The sequence below is a fragment of the Odocoileus virginianus genome, chromosome 33 (assembly GCF_023699985.2).
Source record: "Odocoileus virginianus isolate 20LAN1187 ecotype Illinois chromosome 33, Ovbor_1.2, whole genome shotgun sequence".
In the NCBI taxonomy this organism is placed as follows: Eukaryota; Metazoa; Chordata; class Mammalia; order Artiodactyla; family Cervidae; genus Odocoileus; species Odocoileus virginianus.
The window spans coordinates 32478974-32500452 of NC_069706.1; the positions used below are offsets into that span (position 1 = coordinate 32478974).

Here is a 21479-nt window from a genome sequence, read left to right on the forward strand (position 1 = left end):
GAGCCGCGCGCGCCTCACGACAGAGCCGTAAAGGCGCGCGGGCGGGCGCGGAGCATGGCGGTGTATACGGCAGCGGCGGCCGTGCTGGCCGGCGTGGAGAGCCGCCAGGGTTCGCTCAAGGGGCTGGTGTATGCAAGCAACTTCCAGGTAGCAGGGTTCGGGGTTCGTGCCCGGGAGGGGGGCCCCGGCAGGGGGCTAGCTCTTCCCGGCCCGCGTCTCACCTGGGTCCTCTCGGCCGAGCGCAGAACGTGAAGCAGCTGTACGCGCTGGTGTGCGAGACGCAGCGCTACTCCGCGGTGCTGGACGCCGTGATCGCCAACGCCGGCCTCCTGCGAGCCGAGAAGAAGCTGCGGCCGCACCTGGCCAAGGTAACAGGAGGGTGAGCCCCTCCTAACCTTAGGGTCTCTGCTCCGCCGCCTTCCACCGTGTGATGCTAGCAAGTCGCTCCTCCGAAATGAGGCGCAGCCCCTCGCTGGTTTATGAATTGAGAGGTGCACATGCTTTAACTTCGAGCCTTGTGTGAAAGATTAAGAACATAAGACCAAAGTGTTGATAGCGCAGCAAGCTCTGTTTAGGTAAAACGAAAGGGTGATGTTGACAAGGGAGGAGAGTTCAGACCCAGAGGTTTTCCTGGTGAGAAGCCATGGGGAAGGGGTTCGGGACTGGGAAGCCAGGCGCCAGGTTCAAATCGTGTTAGTTCAGTCGCTCAGTCGTGTCAGATGGTGTGCTTGCCCGTTAATTTCTTGATCTTGAACAAGGTAGCTCACTTTTACCCATTACTATCTTGATAGGTGGTCTGTTTAACTCTTCCAGTTCCAGCACTGTGGAGTTCCAGGATATTCATACTCAAGGTTTTCTTGCCTCCTTTCTCCATCCCAGGTGCTAGTATATGACTTACTGCTGGGGAAAGGCTTTAGAGGGCGCGGGGGCCGATGGAAACCTCTGCTGGAGCGGCACCAGGCCAGGCTGAAGGCTGAGTTGGCCCGGCTCAAGGTTCGTCAAGGTGTGAGCCGGAACGAGGACCTGTTGGAAGTTGGATCCAAGCCTGGCTCAGGTGAGCTGGGAGGTGTTGTGGAGGTGGGGGATAGACATCAGGCCCTCAAGAGAGGGCCTGGTTCCAGCCCACTCATTGCTGGTTGCTTCCTAGCCTCCCAGGTGCCTCGATTTGTGCGAGTGAACACTCTGAAGACCTGCACTGAGGATGCCATTGATTACTTTAAGAGACAAGGTTTCTCCTACCAGGGTCGGGCTTCCGGGTAAGTTTAGAACCCTGCCTGAGCGTGGAATGGGCTTCCCAGGTGACTCAGTGGTTAAGAATCAGCCTACCAATGCAGGTTCAATCCTTGGATCGCGAAGATCCCCTGGAGGAGGAAATGGCAGACCACTCCATTACTCTTGCCTGGAAAATCCCTTGGACAGAGGAGCTTGGCAGGCTGCAGTCCGTGGGGGCCGCAAAGAGTCAGACGTGACTGAGCATGGAATGCAGTACTAAATAGAAGTGACTAGAGTAGGCGTCTTGTCTTGTGCCTGAGTTTTAGAGGAAAAACTTTCAGCCTTTCCCCATTGAGTGTGATGTGAGCTGTGGGTTTGTTATATACAGACTTTATTATGTTGATATGTGTTCCTTCAGTACCAAGTGTGATGAGAATTTTTATCATGAGTGGATGCTGAATTTTCTCAAATGCCTTTGCTGCATCTGTTGAGATGGTCATGTGATTTTTGTCTTGTTTGCGGTATATCACACATTGATTACTTTGTGGATATGGAACCATACTTGCATCTCTGAACTTGGCATCTTGTGCATTCCTTGTTTTAACAGATGTCACTATGACACACCCATTTGGTCAGAGTAGAAACTGGGTCATCGTACATGCTTCCCTCCTCTTTGTCTCGTCATTTACTACTCTGCCTTTGGTATCTCTCCCCAGCCTTCTGGATACTGCCTGGGTTTAAGCATCATATCCTGTCGTGATTGGCACAAGAACCCTCAGCTGGTCTCCCCACGTTCAGACTTTCTTGTCATGCTCGTCCTCTTTGTGTTGGCTGCAGAAAGTTCTGAACCCAGATCTGACCCTTGACCCCCTCACTGACCCTTGGCCCTCTGAACCCTTGGCCCTCCGCTGGACTGTGCCCCCTGCCTCCTTTCCAGGCCCGCTGTGCACACAGGTCTGCCGCGCACTTGTGTTCTCACGGTGGTTGCTGCTCCGTGCCCAGGCCCCCGCCCTGCCCCTGCGCTCTCCTCCCTCCCGTTCCGTCCTTTCACAGCTCTGGGAAGCGGCCTCCTCCCCCTCCCTCTCCTTCGTCTGTTGTAGACGTCTCCCTGTCGGCCTTCAGCGTGTTGCTTGGAGACCAGGGCGGCAGAGAATGGCTGTTTAGGTTTGGATGCCAGCTCTGCTACTTGTTGGGCTTCCCTGGTGGCTTAGACGTAAAGAATCTGCCTGCAATGGGGGAGGCCTGGGTTTGATCTCTGATTTGGTTAGATCCCCTGGAGAAGAGAATGGCAACCCACTCCAGTTTTCTTGCCTGGAGAATTCCATGGACAGGAGTCTGGTGGGCCACAGTCCATGGGGTCGCAAAGAGTCAGACATGACTGAGTGACTCACTTTGTATTTCTGCTACTTGTTAGCTTTCTCATCTGAGTTGTTATTCTCTCATGTTTTCTACATGGTCAAGTGAATGGACAGTGCTTCTCCATAGTTTAGAGAACAAAGTTTTCACCTCAGCTCCTCAGGGTACTTATTCATTCATCAGGAATCGACTCAGTACTCACTTCCCTGTACCAGGCCCCTCTTCCCAGGGTTATGTTCTGATAGTGCTGGCTGTTGCGAGCCTAATGTGTGCGAAATCTTTTCCTGCGAGGTTTGCATGTCATTTAATCCCCACCTACCGTTGTCCAGAAGTACAGAGGCTGAGGTGCCCAGGCCTCCACCTCTGGGATCCTCTGGACGCAGAGTCTGGCCTGAGAACCCCTTCTCTTAACCTTTGCCTCTATCTTATCAGTGTGTTAATATCCTCAGAGCAGTTTTAAGCATTTGTCACATCAATAAGCAGTCAGGTGACGTGTGAAGTGCCTGGCTGGTGCCTGGCACGGAGGGATGCGTAAAACGTGGAATAAGCAGTTCGTATTCCCTGGCAGCCTCGAGGACATCAGGGCCCTCAAAGGGAAGTGTTTTCTCCTGGATCCCTTGCTGCCAGAGTTGCTTGTGTTTCCTGCCCAAACAGATCTGCATGACCATCCACTGTACCAAGCCGGTCACCTCATCCTACAAGACAAGGTAGGGAGGATGGGTGGAAAGAGGGGAAGCATGTGGGGAGTGGTCAGCCTGGGGCCTCCGTTCACCCAGCCCCCACCGCCAGGCGAGCTGTCTCCCGGCCATGCTGCTGGCTCCGCCCCCAGGGTCCCACGTCATTGATGCCTGCGCTGCCCCGGGCAATAAGACCAGTCACCTGGCTGCTCTTCTCCAGAACCAAGGGTGAGTGCCACGGTCAGACAGGAGTGGGGTGGGATCTGATCCTGTACTTTGTAGAAGAGATAAGGAACAGTTACTCCAGTAAGTCCTGCAGGCTGAAAGGGGGCCTTGCCTTTCAGCATTTCCTTCTGGACCTAGTGCAGTTCCCTAAGCTTCCCAGTGGGCGGCAGGTATGAGATGTGAGTCCCCTAGCCCTCGGAGCACAGGGCCCAGGCCAGCTATTTCTGACCACTGAGCCTTTTAATTTAGAATTTAAAGACATTTAAATAGTCTGTGTGTCCTAACTTCAACTATGTGTCAGAGCTGTGGGCTCTTAGACGCTCTGTCAAGTTCTCAGTTCACCTCAGCTCTGTCCTCCTCCCTAGGAAGATCTTCGCCTTTGACCAGGATGCCAAGCGGCTGGCATCTATGGCTACCCTGCTGGCCCGGGCAGGGGTCTCCTGCTGCGAGCTGGCCGAGCAGGACTTCCTGGCGGTCTCGCCCTCGGACCAGCGTTATTGTCAGGTCCAGTACATCTTGCTGGATCCCTCCTGTAGTGGCTCTGGTGAGATGGCGGGGAGCACGGCCCAGGGCCCCACGGACCCAGAGCAACCTTGGAGCGTGAGGGGCGGTCGGGTGTCCTGGCCTGAGGTTTGGTTCCTGTGACCCTTGGCAGACGTGCTCACCTGGAAGCAGGACCTGCTTTTCCAGGCTGGGTGTGCTGAAAGCACTCTTCCCTAGGGATGCCCAGCAGACAGCTGGAGGAGCCCAAGGCTGGCACGCCGAGCCCAGAGCGCCTGCGAGCGCTGGCCGCCTTCCAGCAGCGGGCACTGAGCCACGCGCTCACGTTCCCTGCCCTGCGACGCCTCGTCTACTCCACGTGCTCCGTCTGCCAGGAAGAGAACGAAGACGTGGTGCAAGCCGCTCTGCAGCAGAGCCCAGGCGCCTTCAGGTAGTGGGTGTCCACCAGGGCCGTGGGGAGGGGGCCGCCTCCGACCTGGAAGCCCACCCCACTTCCTGCCTGCAGGCTGGCTCCCGTCCTCCCCTCCTGGCCACACCGAGGCCTGGGCGCTTTTCCAGGCGTTGAACACTGCCTCCGGGCCTCTCCCGAGACCACGCTCACCGGGGGCTTCTTCATCGCGGTGCTTGAACGGGCAGAGGTGCCAAGGTGAGTGATGGGGGACCTCCCTGGAAGAGGCTCAGGGATTGGGGCACGTCTCACGCCCATTACTTTTCTTCTAGCTCCGTCTCACAGGCTGAAGCACCAGTCTCAGAGCTGACACCCGGCCCCGCCCCAAAGAGGAGGAAGAGGCGGCGAAAAGCGACGGCTGCCCCCAGCACGCAGCCCGGCACATAGCGGGGGCACAGAGTGCCGACTCTTCTCAGGCCCTCGGCCCCAGGTGGCAGTTTGGTTACGGCTGGAGGAAGAAGACTGGGAACCCTGTTCCTCAGCTGGAGGGAGACGGGACACTCCTCTGCTTTGGGTCCTTTCCCTGGGTTGTGCTTTTGCGGGTGAGACGCACTGCTGCTCACAAAAATAAAACGCAGGACATGGTCTACGATAGATCACAGTTTTTTTTATTCTTAATGACATAAGCAAGGAGAAAAATCTCACATTCATACTAAAAATTCCAACTAGACTCACAGGAATTCAGTCTTCGTTTACAATGGAAAGTCCCAGCCTCCCGTCCCTGTCCAGTGCACGTACGTGTCCACACCCGCATTCACACACTCACACTCAGGGCAGGGGGCTCCTGGACCAACTGTCCCGCCTGTGGAGCTGAGGTAATCGAGCTGAGGGTCTGCCTTCCGTGAGGTGTAGGCAGCAGCCTGACTTCTAGACCCACGCCCGCCCCTCCCATCCGAGCAAGTACGCAGGACTCAGGCCCCCCTCAGCTCCACACGCAACAGAGCTCTCCGGGTGGGGAGGCGCGTCCCCCGCCATGAACCATTCACCCTCAGTCACAAAGGGGAGGGGACTAGTTACACCTACGTCACATTATTCATAAAATAAGAATTACATTTTCTGTTTCCAGAAGGAGCTCAAGTCCCTCAGGAATGCTGCCGGGACAGCATCTGAGCCTCTTCTGCACACAGGCATAACTTAACTCTACACAACTAATCTCTAGTCAAATAGCATTTATACTGAACCACCTCAATGAACCAAGCTTGAAGGAATTTAAAAGGCAATTTAGCTTAAATACAAAAATAAATTTTTATTGTTAAAAAATGTTTAAATATTTTTTTTTTTCTTTTAATTTAGACACACGCATTCATACTTCTCCCAAAGAGGATGGGCATGGCAGCAAGGCTCATGGGCCTGGGGTAAGGGGTTTTGGAACAAAGGGAGAAGGGAAGGGATGGAGGAAGTAAGACAACAATTTTAAAACGTGGTTCTTTAATTTAGGGTTTCTACCATATATTACAAACAGTGAGGTTAGGTAGGTGGGAAAGAAAGCACAGGGCAGAAGCCTTGGCTTCCCCTTGGCCCCATCCTCCTGGGCTGCCAGCCCTTAAAGTCGAAACACCATGTGAGAATTCAAGACTCGGCACTTGTAGCCGCAGAGTGGTGCCACTTTCCACACTCAATTAGCGAGGCCCCAGAAACTTGAGAAACAGTTAAGTCCGGCACTACCAACATGCCGCCACTCATACAATTCAATTCTTCCTCCAAACTCGATTCAAAGAGCAATAGACATGAGCATCAGACAAAATAACACAGGACAAAGCTTCAAACAGACGATCCCGGAGAGGCAGACAGGCCCAGTGAGGCCAACGGGGATGGTGGGTGAGGAGGCAGCTGAAAGCAGTGGGGTGGGTGGCTGTGTGTGGGGGGGGTGTGTCCTGCCTGTGCCAAGAGCTTCCCTCTCCCGGAGGAGGCACCACCCCTGGGTCTGCCAGGCTAACAGTCTTGAGCCACCAAGCTTTGAGGGGTCAAACTGGCAGAGTGGGTTGGGGATGAAAGGTTGGCTCGGACTTGGCAGGAGGAAGTAGAATAGCAGGAGCTGCACCTGCTGGGGTCTCCAAGGCAAAGCTAGACCCAGGATCACTTTAAAAGGAATCGACCCTGCAAGGAACCGGTGAGGGATGAAGCAGCAAGAAGTGGGGAAACAAGAGTCCCCTCATGGGACTGGAAGGGGAAAGCCACTTGTACAGCCAAGCCAAGCCCGGTGCAGCTTTGGGGACAGTCCACCCCAACCCATCAAGTGCACAGAGATGCAGGTGGCGGGGCTTGACCTGCTAGCCTCCGGCCAAGATGGTTCTTGGGGAGAAGGCGGGCAGGGGGCTGCCTGCCTGAGCTTACACACTACACGAGCGTCGGGGAAGGAAGTGGACAGTATGTACAGATGTTTCTTTAGTTCTCTCCAGCTTCACCAGTTCAAGTAAGGTAACAGGCTTCTGCCCTGCCACGTCCCTCCCCCCATGACCCCCCAGACCTGGGGCTTCTGCTTCCTGAAAGAGGGAAACAGCCCCTGGAGCTGCCACTACCTCCCTGGGGGCTGAAGCCAGAGGTCTGGGGTTGGTCTGCTTTATGGAACTAGAAGGATCGGAGGCTCTTCCTAGCAGGTGCCGAGGTCCAGATTTGGGCAAGGGGTGGTGGGGGGCTGGGTGAGGGACAAAGGCTACTTCTTGCGGGTATGCTGCCTCCGGGCCTGCAGCCGCTGTCGAGCCCCTGGGGTCTTGGATCCCGCACCAATGGAAAAGGAAGGGGCTGTCGATCCTGGAAAGATTCAACAAGATCTCATCAGGGCGGCTGGGACCTGGGAGCGCTTCTCTAAAGAACACTGGGCAATGGAAAAAGGCAATCCCTCTGGGAGAGGCACTGGTTAAAAATGCAAAATCGCAAGACCACAGATAGTCTGGGAACAAGGCCCAGGCCGGCATTTTCACCTGGCTTCTGAGTGGTCAGTTGCCCAACTCCAAACGTGGGCAGTGCTGGACTCCTGGACCGGCCTTGGACAGCTGGACGCTGCCAGCCCGCCCCACCCTTCTTCAGAAAGGAGACAAGGTCACACTGGCCACTTACCGAAAGGTCCGACTCCGACAAAGCCTTGGGCAGGCGCTGAGGACGCCCCAAAGGAGAGGCTGCTGCCAGCTGCGCCCACTGCAGGGGCTGGGGTGTTCTGACCGAAGGTGGGCGTGGAGGTGCCTAGGATGGAGAGAGAAAGCGCTGTGGGGGCCAGGCTGCGGAGCAGTGGGGGAGGAGCCTTGAGGGAGCTCAGCTCCTGGCAGGGCCTTCCCGCAGGACACCTGGGCTCTGGGTCCCCCACCTAAGGACAGCACCGACCTTCACACCCACTACCCCGGGCGAGCCTCCCAGCTAGCCACCAGTGGTGCCACAGCAGGGCGAGTTCTGGCCACTTAAGGAGCAGGGCCCCTGCATTTCCTCGACCAGCAGACCCAGCACAGGAGCCAACTCTGTGGACCTCCGCCTCTAGCCTGAGCCCGACTACCTGCCCCGTCAGGACTAGCTAGATGCATTCAGTCTCTTCTTGTTCACTTGTCCTCCCCGCTCTGCCCTGTGGGTCCCCTGAGGCCCACTGGGACTCCCCACCCAGCCCTGCTGTCCCTTCAGCCCTGCCTTCTCTCTTGTAGGGGGAGGCTGGCTGGGGGGGGGGGTGGGTGTGAAAGGCAGATTTCTGCCACTCTGGCTTTCCCTCCCCTCCCCACTCCCACCTTGTCACCACCACTGCTCCAGACCCCACCTCCTGTCAGCCTCCCCAGAACACATGGCCACCACCCCTCCCACTGTACTTGCTTCAGATTCAATATGGTGGCTTCCCCAGCTACCACTTAACTTAGACCTACATCTCACAACTGAACGTGGCTGGGAAAACAGTGCTGACAGGCCTCTCATGACCACACTATGAGTGTGTGATGCTGCTTGTGATCCTACACCATCTCCCCGGCTCCGAAGTGACTACTCGGGAGGTCCTATGGGGCCCTCTCACACCTGCCTCCACCCACACCCAAAACCCTCCTCGTCACCAACAGTCTGAGATTAAGTCCGTCCTTTCTCAGAAAGGCATTCCTCTGCACTCAGTAATCACATATTTTACCAAGAAACTCATACTGTATTGATGCATTTAATGCCCGTCTCTTCACTACCACAATATAAAGCTCCAAATGGGTGGACGCTGCCCAGCAGGCCAAGTCAACTTGTGATCATACCTCCAAACACAGGTTTGCTGTCCGGCGTGCTGGTCACATTGAAGGCAAAGGGTGTGTTCTGGTTGGGTGCGCCCAAGCTGTTTTGACTCAAGCCTCCCCCAAAAGGCGCTGCGCTGCCAGTGGTCCCACTCTGTCCTGCCCCGAAGCCAAACGCTCCAGAGGCAGCGCTGGTGCCCGGGGTGGCCACACTCATCCCAAAGGCCCCGCTCCCAGCTGGGGCCGCCGGCCCCCCAAACGTGAAGGGCGACGGCGTCGTGCCGCTGAACACCGAGCCGCTGGTCCCGCTGCTGGTGGTCTGGGTGGTACTGCCAAAGCCAGAGGTGGTGGCCGCACCAAAGGAGAAAACAGCTGTGGCACTGCCAAAGGCTGGCCGGGTGCTGGCGGCGGTGCCGAAGGCGGAGGGTGTGGCTTTCAGACCGCCGAACGCCGGCTGCGCAGCGCCGCCGAACGCTGGCTGGGCTGGGGTCGGCGCTGGGGTCGCAGTCGGGGCTGGAGCCGCAGTGTTTCCAAAAGCGAAAGAGCTGCCAAAGCTGGGCACGAGAGCCGGTTTGGCAGCCCCCTGTGGCTGCCCCTCGGCGGCCCCGAAGGTGGGCTGGGGGTTGGCCCCCGGGTGGGATGCAAGCGGGGGCTTGGCGCCTGAGGCGAAGGGCATGCTGAAGGCCGGGGCGGTGCTGCTGCTGAACGTCAGCGTGGGCTGGCCGGTGGTGGCCGGGGCGGAGGTGCTGAGGCTGCTGCCAAAACCAGTGAAGCCAGCACTGCTGCTGCTGCTGCTGGGGGCTGTCTGAGGGGCACTGGGAAGCGACTGGCCAAAGGTGGTGACTGATGTGGACGCAGGCATGGCGGGGGGCTTTCCAAATTGGAATATGGAGCCCCCAGTTGGGGTGAAGCTGGCACCAGAGGTCGGGGGAGTCCCAAAGAGGAAGGGCTGGGAGGTGGAAGCAGTGGTGCTAGTCACGCTGCTCAGGGTGCTGGTCACACTGCTCACACCAAAGCTGAAGGCGGGCTTCGGGGCAGAGTCTGTGGAGGTGCTGGCCGTGCTCACAGAAGTCACTGTGGAGGAGGCAGTGGCCTGGCCGGTGAAGAGAGGGGCACTCGTGGGAGTGGCCAGAGTAGCTGTTTGCTTGAAGAAGGGAGTTAACCCGGGCATAGATGTGGGTGGCCCCACGCTGCTAAAGATTGGCTTGAAAGCGGGGGCTGGGCTGCTGGTAGTCGTGGGGAGGGCCGAGCTGGAAGATGCCACGGCCGTGACCGTGGAAGGGCTAGAGGGCAAGGGGTCCCCATTCTCACTTTTCGGGGGGGCCACAAAAATGGGTTTGAATGTGGGCGATGCTGAAGACACAGCAGGGGCTACAGAGGCAGGAGGGTTAGCAGCTGGGGTGCTCAGCATTCCAAACAGGATACTCTGCTTGGGACTGGGAGGAGGGGTAGACAGGGCCTGGGATTTGACGGATGTCTCAGCCGAAGGGGACTTGGCGGCATCGGTGACGGGTCCCGGGGAAGAAGCTGGGGTCAGCCCCAAGAGAGCAGTGGTGGATCTGGAGTCAGAGGAGGTGGCCGGAACGGCCCCTGACTGTGAGGAGCTCAGAGAGGCCAGAGGACCGGGTGTCTTCGGAGGCGAATCGGCCACAGTGGTGGTCACTCCAGCAGGTTCTGGGAAGAAGAGTAGAGAAAGTGAATTTGGAATACTTCAGATGTGACGGGGCTCAAAGCCCAGCATAGTGCTTGGGATTCAACAGTCAACAATTATGACTAAATCCATGTCACAGAACTTTAAACTGTTCATTCTTGAAAACAGGCCAGTGTTCATAATCACTACCCTTCACAGATCATAAGAAAGATTTCAGAAGAGGATAAAACGTGGGCCCCATTGGGGATTACACGTACAGAAATAAAGAAAATCCCGATCACCTGAACTTAAGTCCAGTTAATAACTAGATACACCTTATACAGCTAACAAAGACGCTCTGCACTACATTCACCCACCAGGTGCAAGCAGAGAGCATATAACCATGGTTGAGGAGACGCTCTGACCATGAGCCCAGGTATTCAGAACCGCTGAACACCTAACACACTCTACGATACGATGAAGTGCAGTAGAGGAGTGTGTGTACACGCAGTGCCAGGAAGTCTGAACAGCAGCAGACCTTGGAAACTTCGAGAAGAGTCAGATTACCTTCTGACTGTAGTCTAAGCGTGTGATAAGACACCCTAACCATGTGATCAGTGACACTTCCGCCCACAACACCTCATGAGGTCAGCATTATTTTCTCGTCTTACAGATGATGACAAACAAGGCTCAGAGGAGCTGAGGGACTGGGTTTCAAATCAAGAGCCACTTGGAGACCAAAACTCAGCTGCCTTCCTTAGCTCTGAGTGTTGCAGCCCTTCCCTAAAACTGATGAGATTCTAAAGCTCTCAAGCATGCACCAGCTCTGGTTAGAGGAGCTAGAACAAGGTCAACCTTTATAACAATTTCCAGGAACTGATGAGCATGGTGCTTTCACTTCTTTAAAAAAATTTTTTTAATTCAATTACTCAGCTGTGTTGGGTCTTTGCTGCTGCACGTGGGCTTTCTCCAGGGGCTGCTCTCTAGTTGTACGTGCACTTCTCACTGTGGGGGCTTCTTTTGCTGTGAAGCAGGGGCTCCAGGCACCCAAGTTTCAGTAGTTGTGGCTCACAGGACCTAGAGCACGTGGGCTAAGCTGCCCTGCAATATGTGGAATCTTCCCGGACCAGGGATCAAATCTGAGTCCCCTCACATGTACACCCATGGCTGATTCATGTCAGTGTACGGCAAAACCCACCACAATATTGTAAATTAGCCTCCAATTAAAATAACTAAATTAATTTTAAAAAAAATCTGAGTACCCTACACTGGCAGGTGGATTCTTATCCATATACCACCAGGGAATTCCTGGCGATTTTACTTCTACCTAAACAAAGGCTGATGTCATTACACGTTAAGCTCTCCTGGGAACTCCCTAGCAGTCCAGTGGTTAGGACTCCACGCGTCCACTGAAGCAGCCTGGGTTTGATGCCTGGTCAGGGGATTGAGATCCTACAAGCTGTGTGGTGCAGCCAAAACACAAACAAAACAAAGGAAGCTCTCCCACTCACCAGGGAGGGGAGGTAGGCCCGGAGAATTCTGCATCTTCTTTAAGCTCTCCAACAGTGGGTTAGCGCTAGGGGCTTGGAGGGAGGTTGGGGATGAAGCAGTCCCAGTGGCAGGCGAGGTAAAAGTGAAGGAAGACTGACTGGCAGGTGAGGCCTCAGTGACAGAGGCTGAGGCAGCATCTAGGGAAGAAAGAGAAGATGACACTGTTTGGGAACTCTTTCCAGTTGTATATCACGGAGCACGGGGAGTTCGGGGCATCAGTACAACTCACAAAGGTTTCCTTTCAATGCTTACCATTCTCCAGATTCCACTGAGGGCCCAAATGGATTTCCCACATGAGAAAGACCAAAATAAAACCCAAGGAGACAAAGCCTCTCTGGAGTGTGAAACTGATCTATATTCCTTACCAGTCTTATCCTCTAAGACCTTGTTAAACCACTGTAAAGAAGCTTTCTTTTCCAAGTCCAAGTCCTCAGCAGTGATCGAATAACCAAGCTGGGGAGGTGGAGGCTACCAAAGAGAAAAAGAAGTTGTCAACCAGGAGAAACTGGAAGAATTCTGTCTTTAGCCTTCCTAAGGCAGAGCTAAGCTGGGGTGGGCAGAAGCAGAGGGACAGGACATACCAAGGTCAGCTGGTCTCCTCGCCTGGAGGGCAGCAGCTGGACCTTCCGTTTACGCTGCCCGGAGCTGCCAGGTGTTGATGGGGAATTCCACGAGCTCTGCTTCTTCCATGTGGTTGGATCTACAACTAAAGAGAGAGAGATTTAATTTTCTTCTTCCTCTCTGCCAGACACGGACAGGTTATCTATCTCCTGTTTTTAACATTGAATTTTCACTGGGTATCTCTGAAAAATTCTGTTTTCCATGATTTGGGCTCCTGGATGGTGTTTGCTAAATTATTTCTAATAGTCAAGAGGATATAAAGGGAGAACTGCTCCAAATCAAAGTATACAACTATTTCTGTTGTTCAGTCATGACCAACTCTTTACAACCCTATGGACTGTAGCCTGCCAGGGTCTTCTGTTCATGGAATTTTTCAGGCAAGTATACTGGTGTGGGCTGCTACTTCCTTCTTCAGGGATCTTCCCTACCCGTGGGCTGAACCCACGTCTCTGGTACTGGCAGCTGGATTCTGAGCCACTGAACCATCAGGGAAGCCCACAGAACTGCTTACTGGACAACAGTCATCTGGATTGCGCATAGATACCTCAACCTAAGTTTATCCATAGCCTACTATTATCACATATTGTACTGTATTTCTCTGAGTCGCCTTTCTCCCTTACCCGACTATAAACCTCTGAAAGACAGAAACATCTATCTCTGTATCCACCAGGCCCTTCACAAAGCAATGCTCAATACTTCCACCAATAGCCGCTCTAGTGCACTCATCAACTTACCCTTCTCTCCCTGGGACTCCTTGTCTGTTACCAATGGAGTTGAAGAACTAGAATGATGAGAAAGCTCCTCTTCTCTGCAGGAGGAAAAGGCAGAATTAAGTTTAGAAAGATTTGCTGACAGAAAATACTGGATAACTTCCTGCACCTGCTTGCCTACCAACTGGTCTAGAACCACCATGATTTAGGACCTCAGTATGCCAGGACAAAAAAAACAAAAGTCAAAAGAAAATCCCAATAGAAATGAATGGAGGCAGTTTATGGAAGCCATGGAGAAAGCTTTGTCTTAAAACAACCACAAATCAACACTTTTCAAAACCTTACTTACAGCCCACCAAGTTCTTAAAAGTTCTAGTCACAGGTCTGATCCCTAGAGTTGACCTCAGGTACCCAGAGGGTCGGCTGGAGTTCAGAATGCGAAGCCCGCCGACACTGTTCCCTGTCTGCTCTGCTCTGAATGGTCTCTACTGCTGCACCCCCATCACTCACGCCACAGCGTGGGGAAGAGAGCCAGAGGCCTCTACAGTCCAAAACACACCACCACAGTCCAAAAGCATCAGTTCCTCGGCGCTCAGCTTTCTTTGCAGTCCAACGCTCACATCCACACATGATTACTGGAAACACCATAGCCTTGACTAGATGGACCTGATTACCTTACCTTATTTTCTTTGCTGGCCTCTCTGGTGTCTGGGAACGGGATGAGGCTGGGCTGGAGAACGGAGATGAACTGGGACCACTCCTCTTCCACAGCTAAAATTCAAACACAGGTAAGACTGACCCTAGTCGATAGTTTATCATCTGACCTTTGATAAAGTTCTTTTCATCACTGCATATAACATCTCCTTTTAAGTAAGAAAAAGTCTGAAGAACTATGGCATGCTAACTAATAAAAGTAGAAGGGAAGAATGTACTTTCGGCATATGTCAAAAAAGAGGATGTCACAATCACTTAACAGTTTAGAGCTAAGATGTACACATGTTTGCTCCATATTATCTATGGAAATGATTAAAGTCAATTAAGAAACTGTTCCAATGAAGATAACCCAGTAAAATAGTTTTGGTCTCATTAAATTTTCAGTTTTACTTCATTAACTTTATTTTTAAAAATACATTATCATGACATTTATTACTTTTGTAACATCAGTGGTATTTACCGTTATATGATAATTATCCATCCATCTGTCTCCTCACCAAGCGGAGTTCCCTGATATCAAAGGTAGTCTGGGGACTTCCCTGGTGGTCCAGAGATTAAGAATATGCCTTGCAATGCCAGGGACACCAGTTCAACCCCTGGCCCCTGAAGACCCCACACGCTGTGAAGCAACTAGCCTGTGCACAACTACTGAGCCCATGTGCTGCGATCACCAAAGCCTGCGCCTGTGAGCCTGTGCTCCCCAACAAGAGGGGCCCCTGCAAGAGAAGTGGTGAAGAGCAGGCCCTGCTCGTGGTGACCAGAGAAAGCCCACAAACAACGAAGACCCACCGTGGCCAGAAGATAAAATAAATCCCAACAAGTACACAGAGAAAATGTCCTTCCTGTCTCAACAGTTATTACCAGTTTCTAACATATCCTGTCAAAATTATTCTATACACATCAAAAGATGAAAGAACTAGCAGCATGAATAGAGGGCACTGTACACAGCGCTGCACTATGCATTTTTTAAAATGTATTTTGAGATCATTCACATCATTATCTATTAAAGCTGCCTTATCCTTTTTAACAGTTACGTACTATTTCAGCTTACAGAAATACTTTAAGTTATTCAACCAGTCGCCTAAAAAGGCATGCTTACATTGCTTCCAAGCTTCCACTATTAAAACAATGGTACAATCAACATCCTCTGTATGTCTTTTGAGTGTATGTGTAGGGTTAATTCCTAAAAGTAAACCTGCTGGATCAAAGGGCATGTGCATCTCTACTGTTGATAATACTGCCACCCCGCCCTCTAGGGAACTGTACCAACTGGTGCTCCCAACCAGCAATGCATGAGAAGCCCATTTTTCTTGTTTTCTTTGGCCATGCCCCAAGGCTTGCTGGATCTTAGTTCCCCTACCAGGGATCAAACTGGGATCCCAGCAGTGAAAACACCAAGTCCTAACCATTGGACAACTAAGGAAATCCCCATTTTGCAACCTGCTAAACCTTCTAAAACAGATTAGAGTGGCAGTACCCACTGATTGATACTAACATCAAAAAGGAAGCAGCCAGGTTTTATCTATTCCTGACAAGATACAATCCAAAGTACAAGTGTGTGTGGTTAGTCACTCAGTCATCTCTGACTCTTGGTGACCCCCATGGACTGCAGCCCACCAGGCTCCTCTTTTCACGGGATTTTCCAGGCAAGAATACTGGAGTGGGTTGCCATCTCCACCTCCAAAGGATCTTCCTGACCCAAGGATCGAACCCACATCTCTGGGGTATCCTGCACCGACAGGCAGATTCTTTAGCACTGAGCCACCTGGGAAGCCCTAACCCAAAGTACACAGTACCAAAGAAAATCAAAGTACACAGTACCACCTATGCAGTATTCTGCCAAATTAACTGAACTCAAATGTAGTCAAGCCTTGGAAAACAGGAGATAGAGTACAAGTTAAAATGACACCATGATGATGCAAACTTAATCCAAAATATAAGAAATCCTACAGAACAAAATCATCTACTTTTTTCAAAAGCATGAAAAAAAAAAAGCGTAGCAACAGTAGTAGTATAGATTAACAGAGCCTAAGAGAAATATGAACCAAATGTCAAGAATTGATTTTTGGTCCCTGATTCAAACAGTGTAACTGCAATAAGACAGTTTACGGTAATAAGTGCAATTTAAATACGGAGTGATATTAGCTAATATTAAACAGCGATTATAAATCATTTAAGAGGAATAATGGTACTGTACTTACTAATGTGAAAAAAATCTGAAAATATACTGAAGGACATATAGCTGAAATGACATGTTTGCAGTTGATTTTTTTGGCTTGCTTTAAACTTTTTCTTCATTTTTATTTATTTACTTTTGGCCGTGCTGGGTCTCGGCTGCTATGCAAGCACTCTCTCCTGTCGCAGCGCACAAGCTTCCCCCTGTGCGACTTCTCCAGTTGTGGCTAGTGGGCTCCAGAGTGGGGGCTCAGCAGCTGTGGCACATGGACTTAGCTGTCCTGCAGCATGTGGAACCTTCCCAAACCAGGGATTGAACCCACGTCCCCTGCATTGGCAAGCAAATTCTTAACCACTGGATTACCAGGGAAGTCCTCCATTTACTTTAAAACACAACAGCAAAACAAATGGGGGGCAGAGGTTGATGGAACACGATTGACAAAATGCCATTAACTATTAAAGCTACATGGAGGTCCATCAAGCATTTTCTGTGTGCATTTGAAATCTGACAATATGCTTGCTGTTATGATTAAATGAGGAAATGTATGTAAAGTGCTTGGTTAGTACAGAGCCTCGCCCAGAGAAAGTGCTCAAGGCAAAGGTTGTTATTATCCTTTTAGCATTCCTACAACTGAGACCTTCATCTTTCATTTATATTACTTTAAGAGCCTTCTGGATTAACTCAAAATTTTTCTCCCCTGGAAAATCTTCCTCCACCAAGCTTTATTTTTACTTAGCTACTATACATTACTAAACAGGCACTGTAATGGGTACTTTGCGAACACTACCTTCAGTCTTTACAATAATCCTTCAGAAATGAGAAACAGAATTTAAGTGATTAACCCAAAGCCCCAGAGCTACTAAGTGTCAGAGCCAAGACTGGAACCCACATCTGTATATCTGTGTGGTAGCAAAGTTTGCTCTGTTCCCTAGGCTGTATACTACATTCTCTTTCTAAAAAAGAGAATGACAACATTTAAAAAAATTTCATCAAATTCTCAATGCCTAGAGGCTAAATTTCTTTTATGATCCAATGCAATCTGGACTACTTGGTCTACCTGTTGATAAAATTAATATCACCCACTGAATTAGGCGCCTCTTGCCCATTGATCTGCAGTAATGGCTCTGTCTTGTATCAGGTTTCCACACATGACTGCTCTACTTTTGGAGCTTTTATTCTGCTCCACTGGTCCGTAGTTATCACTCAAGGGTTTTTATCTGTTAGTGGTACTCTCACTATCTGAGGGTAGAAGGAGTGAACGAACACTGGCTGATCGATTAATTAGTGCTGGGAACCCAAGTCTCCGAGAGCACAAGATGAATGTACCTGCGAGAGCCCGCGAGTGGAGCTGTAGGAACTGGTGATGGCATTGCGGCTGGAGCTGGGGATGCCGCCTGTGTATGTGCTGCTTGTCAAGGAGCTCACGGAAGAGGTGCGGGATCTCTTATTCAGGTGATCATCTGAGTTCTGTGAATTAAGACCTCTCTTCAGAGACCCAGGCCTAATAAGAAGGGGAGAAGATAGTTAGATGCATTATTAAAGACATTCTTTTAAGGTTTTGTCCATGGACACAAAAATCTTTCTTTAAAAAAGAAAAGTCAGGAAAAAAAATAATGCTCTTAATTTTATTATTAACAATGTGGCTAAATATATCTGACAGTCAGGAAGAGAAAGTCAAATATTTTTAAAATAAAATGTGTGAGTGAGTCCACTGACTAACATTCTAGAAGATGCACACTAAACTAGTGACAGAAAACAAATAAGCAGACACCTGGAGAACAGGACAAGCTGAAAGGAGGTATTACTAAGGGACACAGGAAAATTTTTGGAAGTGACAATACATTAATTATCTTGACTGTTGTGATGGTTTCACAGCTGTATGCATGTCACAACTTATCAAATTATATAAACAGGCAGCTTATTATTCACCAATTATATCCTGATAAAACTGTTAAAAAAAAAAATCAGAGTTAAGAGAAATGAACTATCTTTTCTAAAGCTCCAACTAAATGGAAATTCCCTATACTTCTTTCCTATAGAAGAGCTATTCAATCTCTGTTATACCAAACCACAGACCAGTTTATTCTTATACTGGATGAAAATGCCTTTCCCTCTAACTTGCATACACTCGCCAATGGATACTACTTGGAGTTGCGCTGAGCAAGTTGTTTTTCTTTTTTGACCTGACAGTCCTTCCATTTTTTGGAGTGACGTTAAAGTGAAAGTGAAGTTGCTCAGTCGTGTCCGACTCTTTGTGACCCCATGGACTATAGCCTACCAGGTTCCTCCATCCATGGGATTTTCCAGGCAAGAATACTGGAGTGGGTTGCCATTTCCCTCTCCAGATCTTCCCAACCCAGGGATTGAACCCAGTCTCCCGCATTGTAGGCAAACACTTCACCGTCTGAGCCACCAATATCCAAATTTCCTTATTCTCCTTGAAATTTTTCATCTCTGGGCTAGTATTTACACGCCTTCAAACTGCTTCACCCACCACCACCCCGTACGATTTTAGTGTACATCCTCTCTTACAGGGCAGTACACCAAACCAGACATACTCCACTGACAATCCAAGCAGAAGGTAAAGCAGGACTACCACTACCAGCCTCATGTCAGTTTCTGTTCTTCTATCAGCACAGACTAGGAGTACATTAGCTTTTTAGGGCAGCTATACTATACTACTAGCTCAGATTAAGTGGATCAATTCCTCCTCAAATGTATTTAGGCTCAAATGTAGAGATGTAATATTTTATCTTTGATTTCATATCGTCGCATTTTATCTACTGCACCAAACTTGGGAGCTTCTGTTCATACACCTGGTTATTAAATATATTTATAAACCCTCTTAGCTTTAGCATATTTTGTCCATACTAGTGAAAAAACATTAAAAGGAATTAGAAGATAATAATTGTGGCAAGCTACTCAAAACGTTCCTCTCTGATTTCAAAGATGTGAACCTGAACTAATAAAGCAATACAAAAGCAAAGAAGAAAGTCAACGGGACAATTAACTCTGATAAAGCCCCTTTCCAGACTGTACATCTCATCTACGGGTTTTCACTTACTTAGGCACAAAAGCAGCAGGGACTCCATTGGCCAACAGGGGCTCAAACGCTGAATGTCCGCTCCCACTGCTATCATGGCGTCTACAACAAATCAAAAAACTCTCAATTAAATGAAATTACTTCTCCCCCAGGCCCAAATCATAGTCCCATATTCTTGGGACTTTATACTATTTCTATGGAGCACAGGTTCCCTGCTAGACAAGAGGAGGGATGCTTCAACCACAGATTCCAAAAGTTAAATTTATCCTAAGATTTAGGGCAGTAAGAAAAGTATGAAAATTTTTCAAGACCTTTTGAACTATTAAGTTGTTTCAATTATTTACTGATTTCTCACCGAAGTATCAGAATCACAAATTTACCATCCTACCATACCCAAATTAAAAACAAAAACAACACTTTAGGGGTCAACCCACACTCCTATGGTGCCCTACAGGTTAATATGGCAAGTCTGTTAAGGAAAAACTTGATCTATCACATAGAAGGGCCTTTGCATGGTGCACATAATTATCTCTTATTCCTATCATGGGAAAGATAATGTAGAATCCTCAGATATAGGCTCACTAGAGTCAAGAAAAATTACCACCCTGGAGAACATGAGAAACCTAGATGAACCATGAAGTTATTTCTTCTCTTACCTCCACACCTCCTCACCCCGTCACTCCTGCTTAGCTAGCTGACATTAGATCAAACTGCTCAGGTGCCAATCATATTTATCTCTAGTCATCATTACCTGATCTTTCTATGACAAATACACTTGCATTAATATTTCCCTACTCAATTTTGTCATCTGAAGTATCAAAGCTGACCAATTTTTACCCTGTAGGATATGAACAATCTTATCTAGGTAATGGGGCCAATGATTTTTAAGTGTGAGGCTGCTGTCTCCTCAGAGAACACTTCTTTGACCACCATATATAAAGAAGCCCCCTTCTCATTACCCTCTGTTATATTACTATTTATCTCTATATGCTTATAATCTATGATTACCTTTTTTATTATCCTTTTCCTCTGGTCTCTCTCAAACCCACAAGGACTCTGTCTTGTTCAAAGCTCTACTTGCTGAAGCTGGAATAGGCTCTGACATATAGTGAGTGCTCCATTTACTAAACTAAAAAAACAACTGGAATCCTTAACTGACTCCTTGCAAAGCCTGTTAAAAGCCTTAATAGACTGTTTACTGCATTGTCAGTACAGAAAAGCAAATAACAAAAGTGGTTTTAGTCTCATTACTGACATATCTACCATACTCTAGTCCTCACTTCTGTTTGCCAAGCACTACCCTCAGAACAATTACAACAGTGAAATCGGTGGTTACCCAAATAATTAAATGCCAGGAGACTGTGGGGGAAGACTTCAAGCATGCTCTCTCAAAAATAAAATTTAACTGATTTGTATCAAAAGTACAAGGTTAACCTGGATAATAGTTGCCAGCTTATCTAGTACTTACAAAAAAAAAAAAACCACAAAATTTATCTAACATGTGTCTCAGAAAATGAACAGCACTAATTTAAGACCTTATTATCAACCACTTCTATGAAAACCAAAGAAGGGAATCTACTAAGGGTCACAAACTGGAGCTGGCTTGTGTATCTTTGGAGAGTTACCCTATATTTCAACAAAACCCGGGAGCCCATGGGAGAAGCCTGTTCATTACTCTGTTGGTCCTGTTACCTTCTTTTATTTTCCTGGCCATCAGCAAATATTTGGTCTTCCTCTTCCACTGTCCTTTTCTTTCTCTCTTTGAGGGCATTCAGTACAGTCTCCTTTGCACATGGATCTGGGGCACTAGTTGATGGTGAAGACAGTGTTGAGTTGATAATCTGTTCTGGTCTGCAATGAAACACAAGATTCCAGCATCAAGGTATTCTAATTACCAAGCCACAGAGCACAGATTTCAGTCACTGGACATCAGAAGCTAACTAGTAAGCAAAAGTATAATTTTATACACTCACAGAAATCACCCTACGCTATCAAAGATACAGTCTAAGGCAAAAGAAACCAAAACATGGTTCAATTACTAGAATCTGGGATTTCTCATTCAAATAAGCAGCTACTTCCTTTTTCGCTTTGTCAGAAAAATAACCGAAAAAGAATAAAAGAAATACAAACATTGGACAATACTCACATTGGAGAACGAGTCAGTTTGCTGTCTGGAGGCGCAATCCTCACTGTCACTGGGCTGCACACCATTTTGGAATTACGAGCAGACAGCACGGTCTTCTTGTGACAACCATTCCAGCATACTGTGGGAAGTACCCCCAGCAAGGAATACTGGGCCTGCTGGATTGGATAGCGCCTTCGAGGTGTTACTACAAACCGATGTGATAAAGTCCCACAGTCCCTGTGGAGAATGGGAGATACCAAAGAAGCTTGAAGAAAAGTCAGAAAATTTAAATGATTGAAGAACCACATGGGT

At 49.4% G+C, this 21479-nt stretch overlaps 2 protein-coding genes across 3 annotated transcripts in view; one reads left to right on the forward strand and one right to left on the reverse strand.

Annotated features, from left to right (window-relative positions):
* Nucleotides 1-20: 20 nt before the first annotated feature.
* Nucleotides 21-5013, forward strand: NSUN5 (NOP2/Sun RNA methyltransferase 5). The gene is made up of 10 exons (XM_020896830.2): nucleotides 21-147; nucleotides 246-368; nucleotides 880-1054; nucleotides 1148-1256; nucleotides 3137-3275; nucleotides 3358-3473; nucleotides 3836-4014; nucleotides 4191-4401; nucleotides 4477-4617; nucleotides 4692-5013. Exons 1-10 carry the CDS (start codon nucleotides 55-57, stop codon nucleotides 4804-4806), a joined length of 1401 nt encoding a protein of 466 aa, XP_020752489.2. The 5' UTR covers nucleotides 21-54; the 3' UTR covers nucleotides 4807-5013.
* POM121C (POM121 transmembrane nucleoporin C) overlaps nucleotides 5007-21479 on the reverse strand; it is a 36920-nt gene continuing 20447 nt past the window's right edge. For both annotated transcript variants that reach the window (XM_020896828.2, XM_020896827.2), the window contains exons 2-13: nucleotides 21189-21404; nucleotides 20735-20893; nucleotides 19064-19144; nucleotides 17326-17500; nucleotides 13789-13880; nucleotides 13134-13207; nucleotides 12360-12484; nucleotides 12144-12246; nucleotides 11739-11915; nucleotides 8622-10271; nucleotides 7477-7599; nucleotides 5007-7170 (exon numbers count right to left, since the gene is read on the reverse strand). In XM_020896828.2, the coding sequence (XP_020752487.1) occupies nucleotides 7073-7170; nucleotides 7477-7599; nucleotides 8622-10271; nucleotides 11739-11915; nucleotides 12144-12246; nucleotides 12360-12484; nucleotides 13134-13207; nucleotides 13789-13880; nucleotides 17326-17500; nucleotides 19064-19144; nucleotides 20735-20893; nucleotides 21189-21253 (2922 nt within the window). In that variant the 5' untranslated portion in view covers nucleotides 21254-21404 and the 3' untranslated portion in view covers nucleotides 5007-7072. The remainder of the gene's footprint in view (nucleotides 7171-7476; nucleotides 7600-8621; nucleotides 10272-11738; nucleotides 11916-12143; nucleotides 12247-12359; nucleotides 12485-13133; nucleotides 13208-13788; nucleotides 13881-17325; nucleotides 17501-19063; nucleotides 19145-20734; nucleotides 20894-21188; nucleotides 21405-21479) is intronic.

Excerpts from the sequence above, each read along its gene's own strand:
- NSUN5 (XM_020896830.2), top strand. The coding sequence starts at position 55 with ATGGCGGTGTATACGGCAGCGGCGGCCGTGCTGGCCGGCGTGGAGAGC. Across the intron at positions 148-245 it reads TGTATGCAAGCAACTTCCAG|AACGTGAAGCAGCTGTACGC; the intron begins GTAGCAGGGTTC and ends GGCCGAGCGCAG. Across the intron at positions 1,055-1,147 it reads TGGATCCAAGCCTGGCTCAG|CCTCCCAGGTGCCTCGATTT; the intron begins GTGAGCTGGGAG and ends GTTGCTTCCTAG.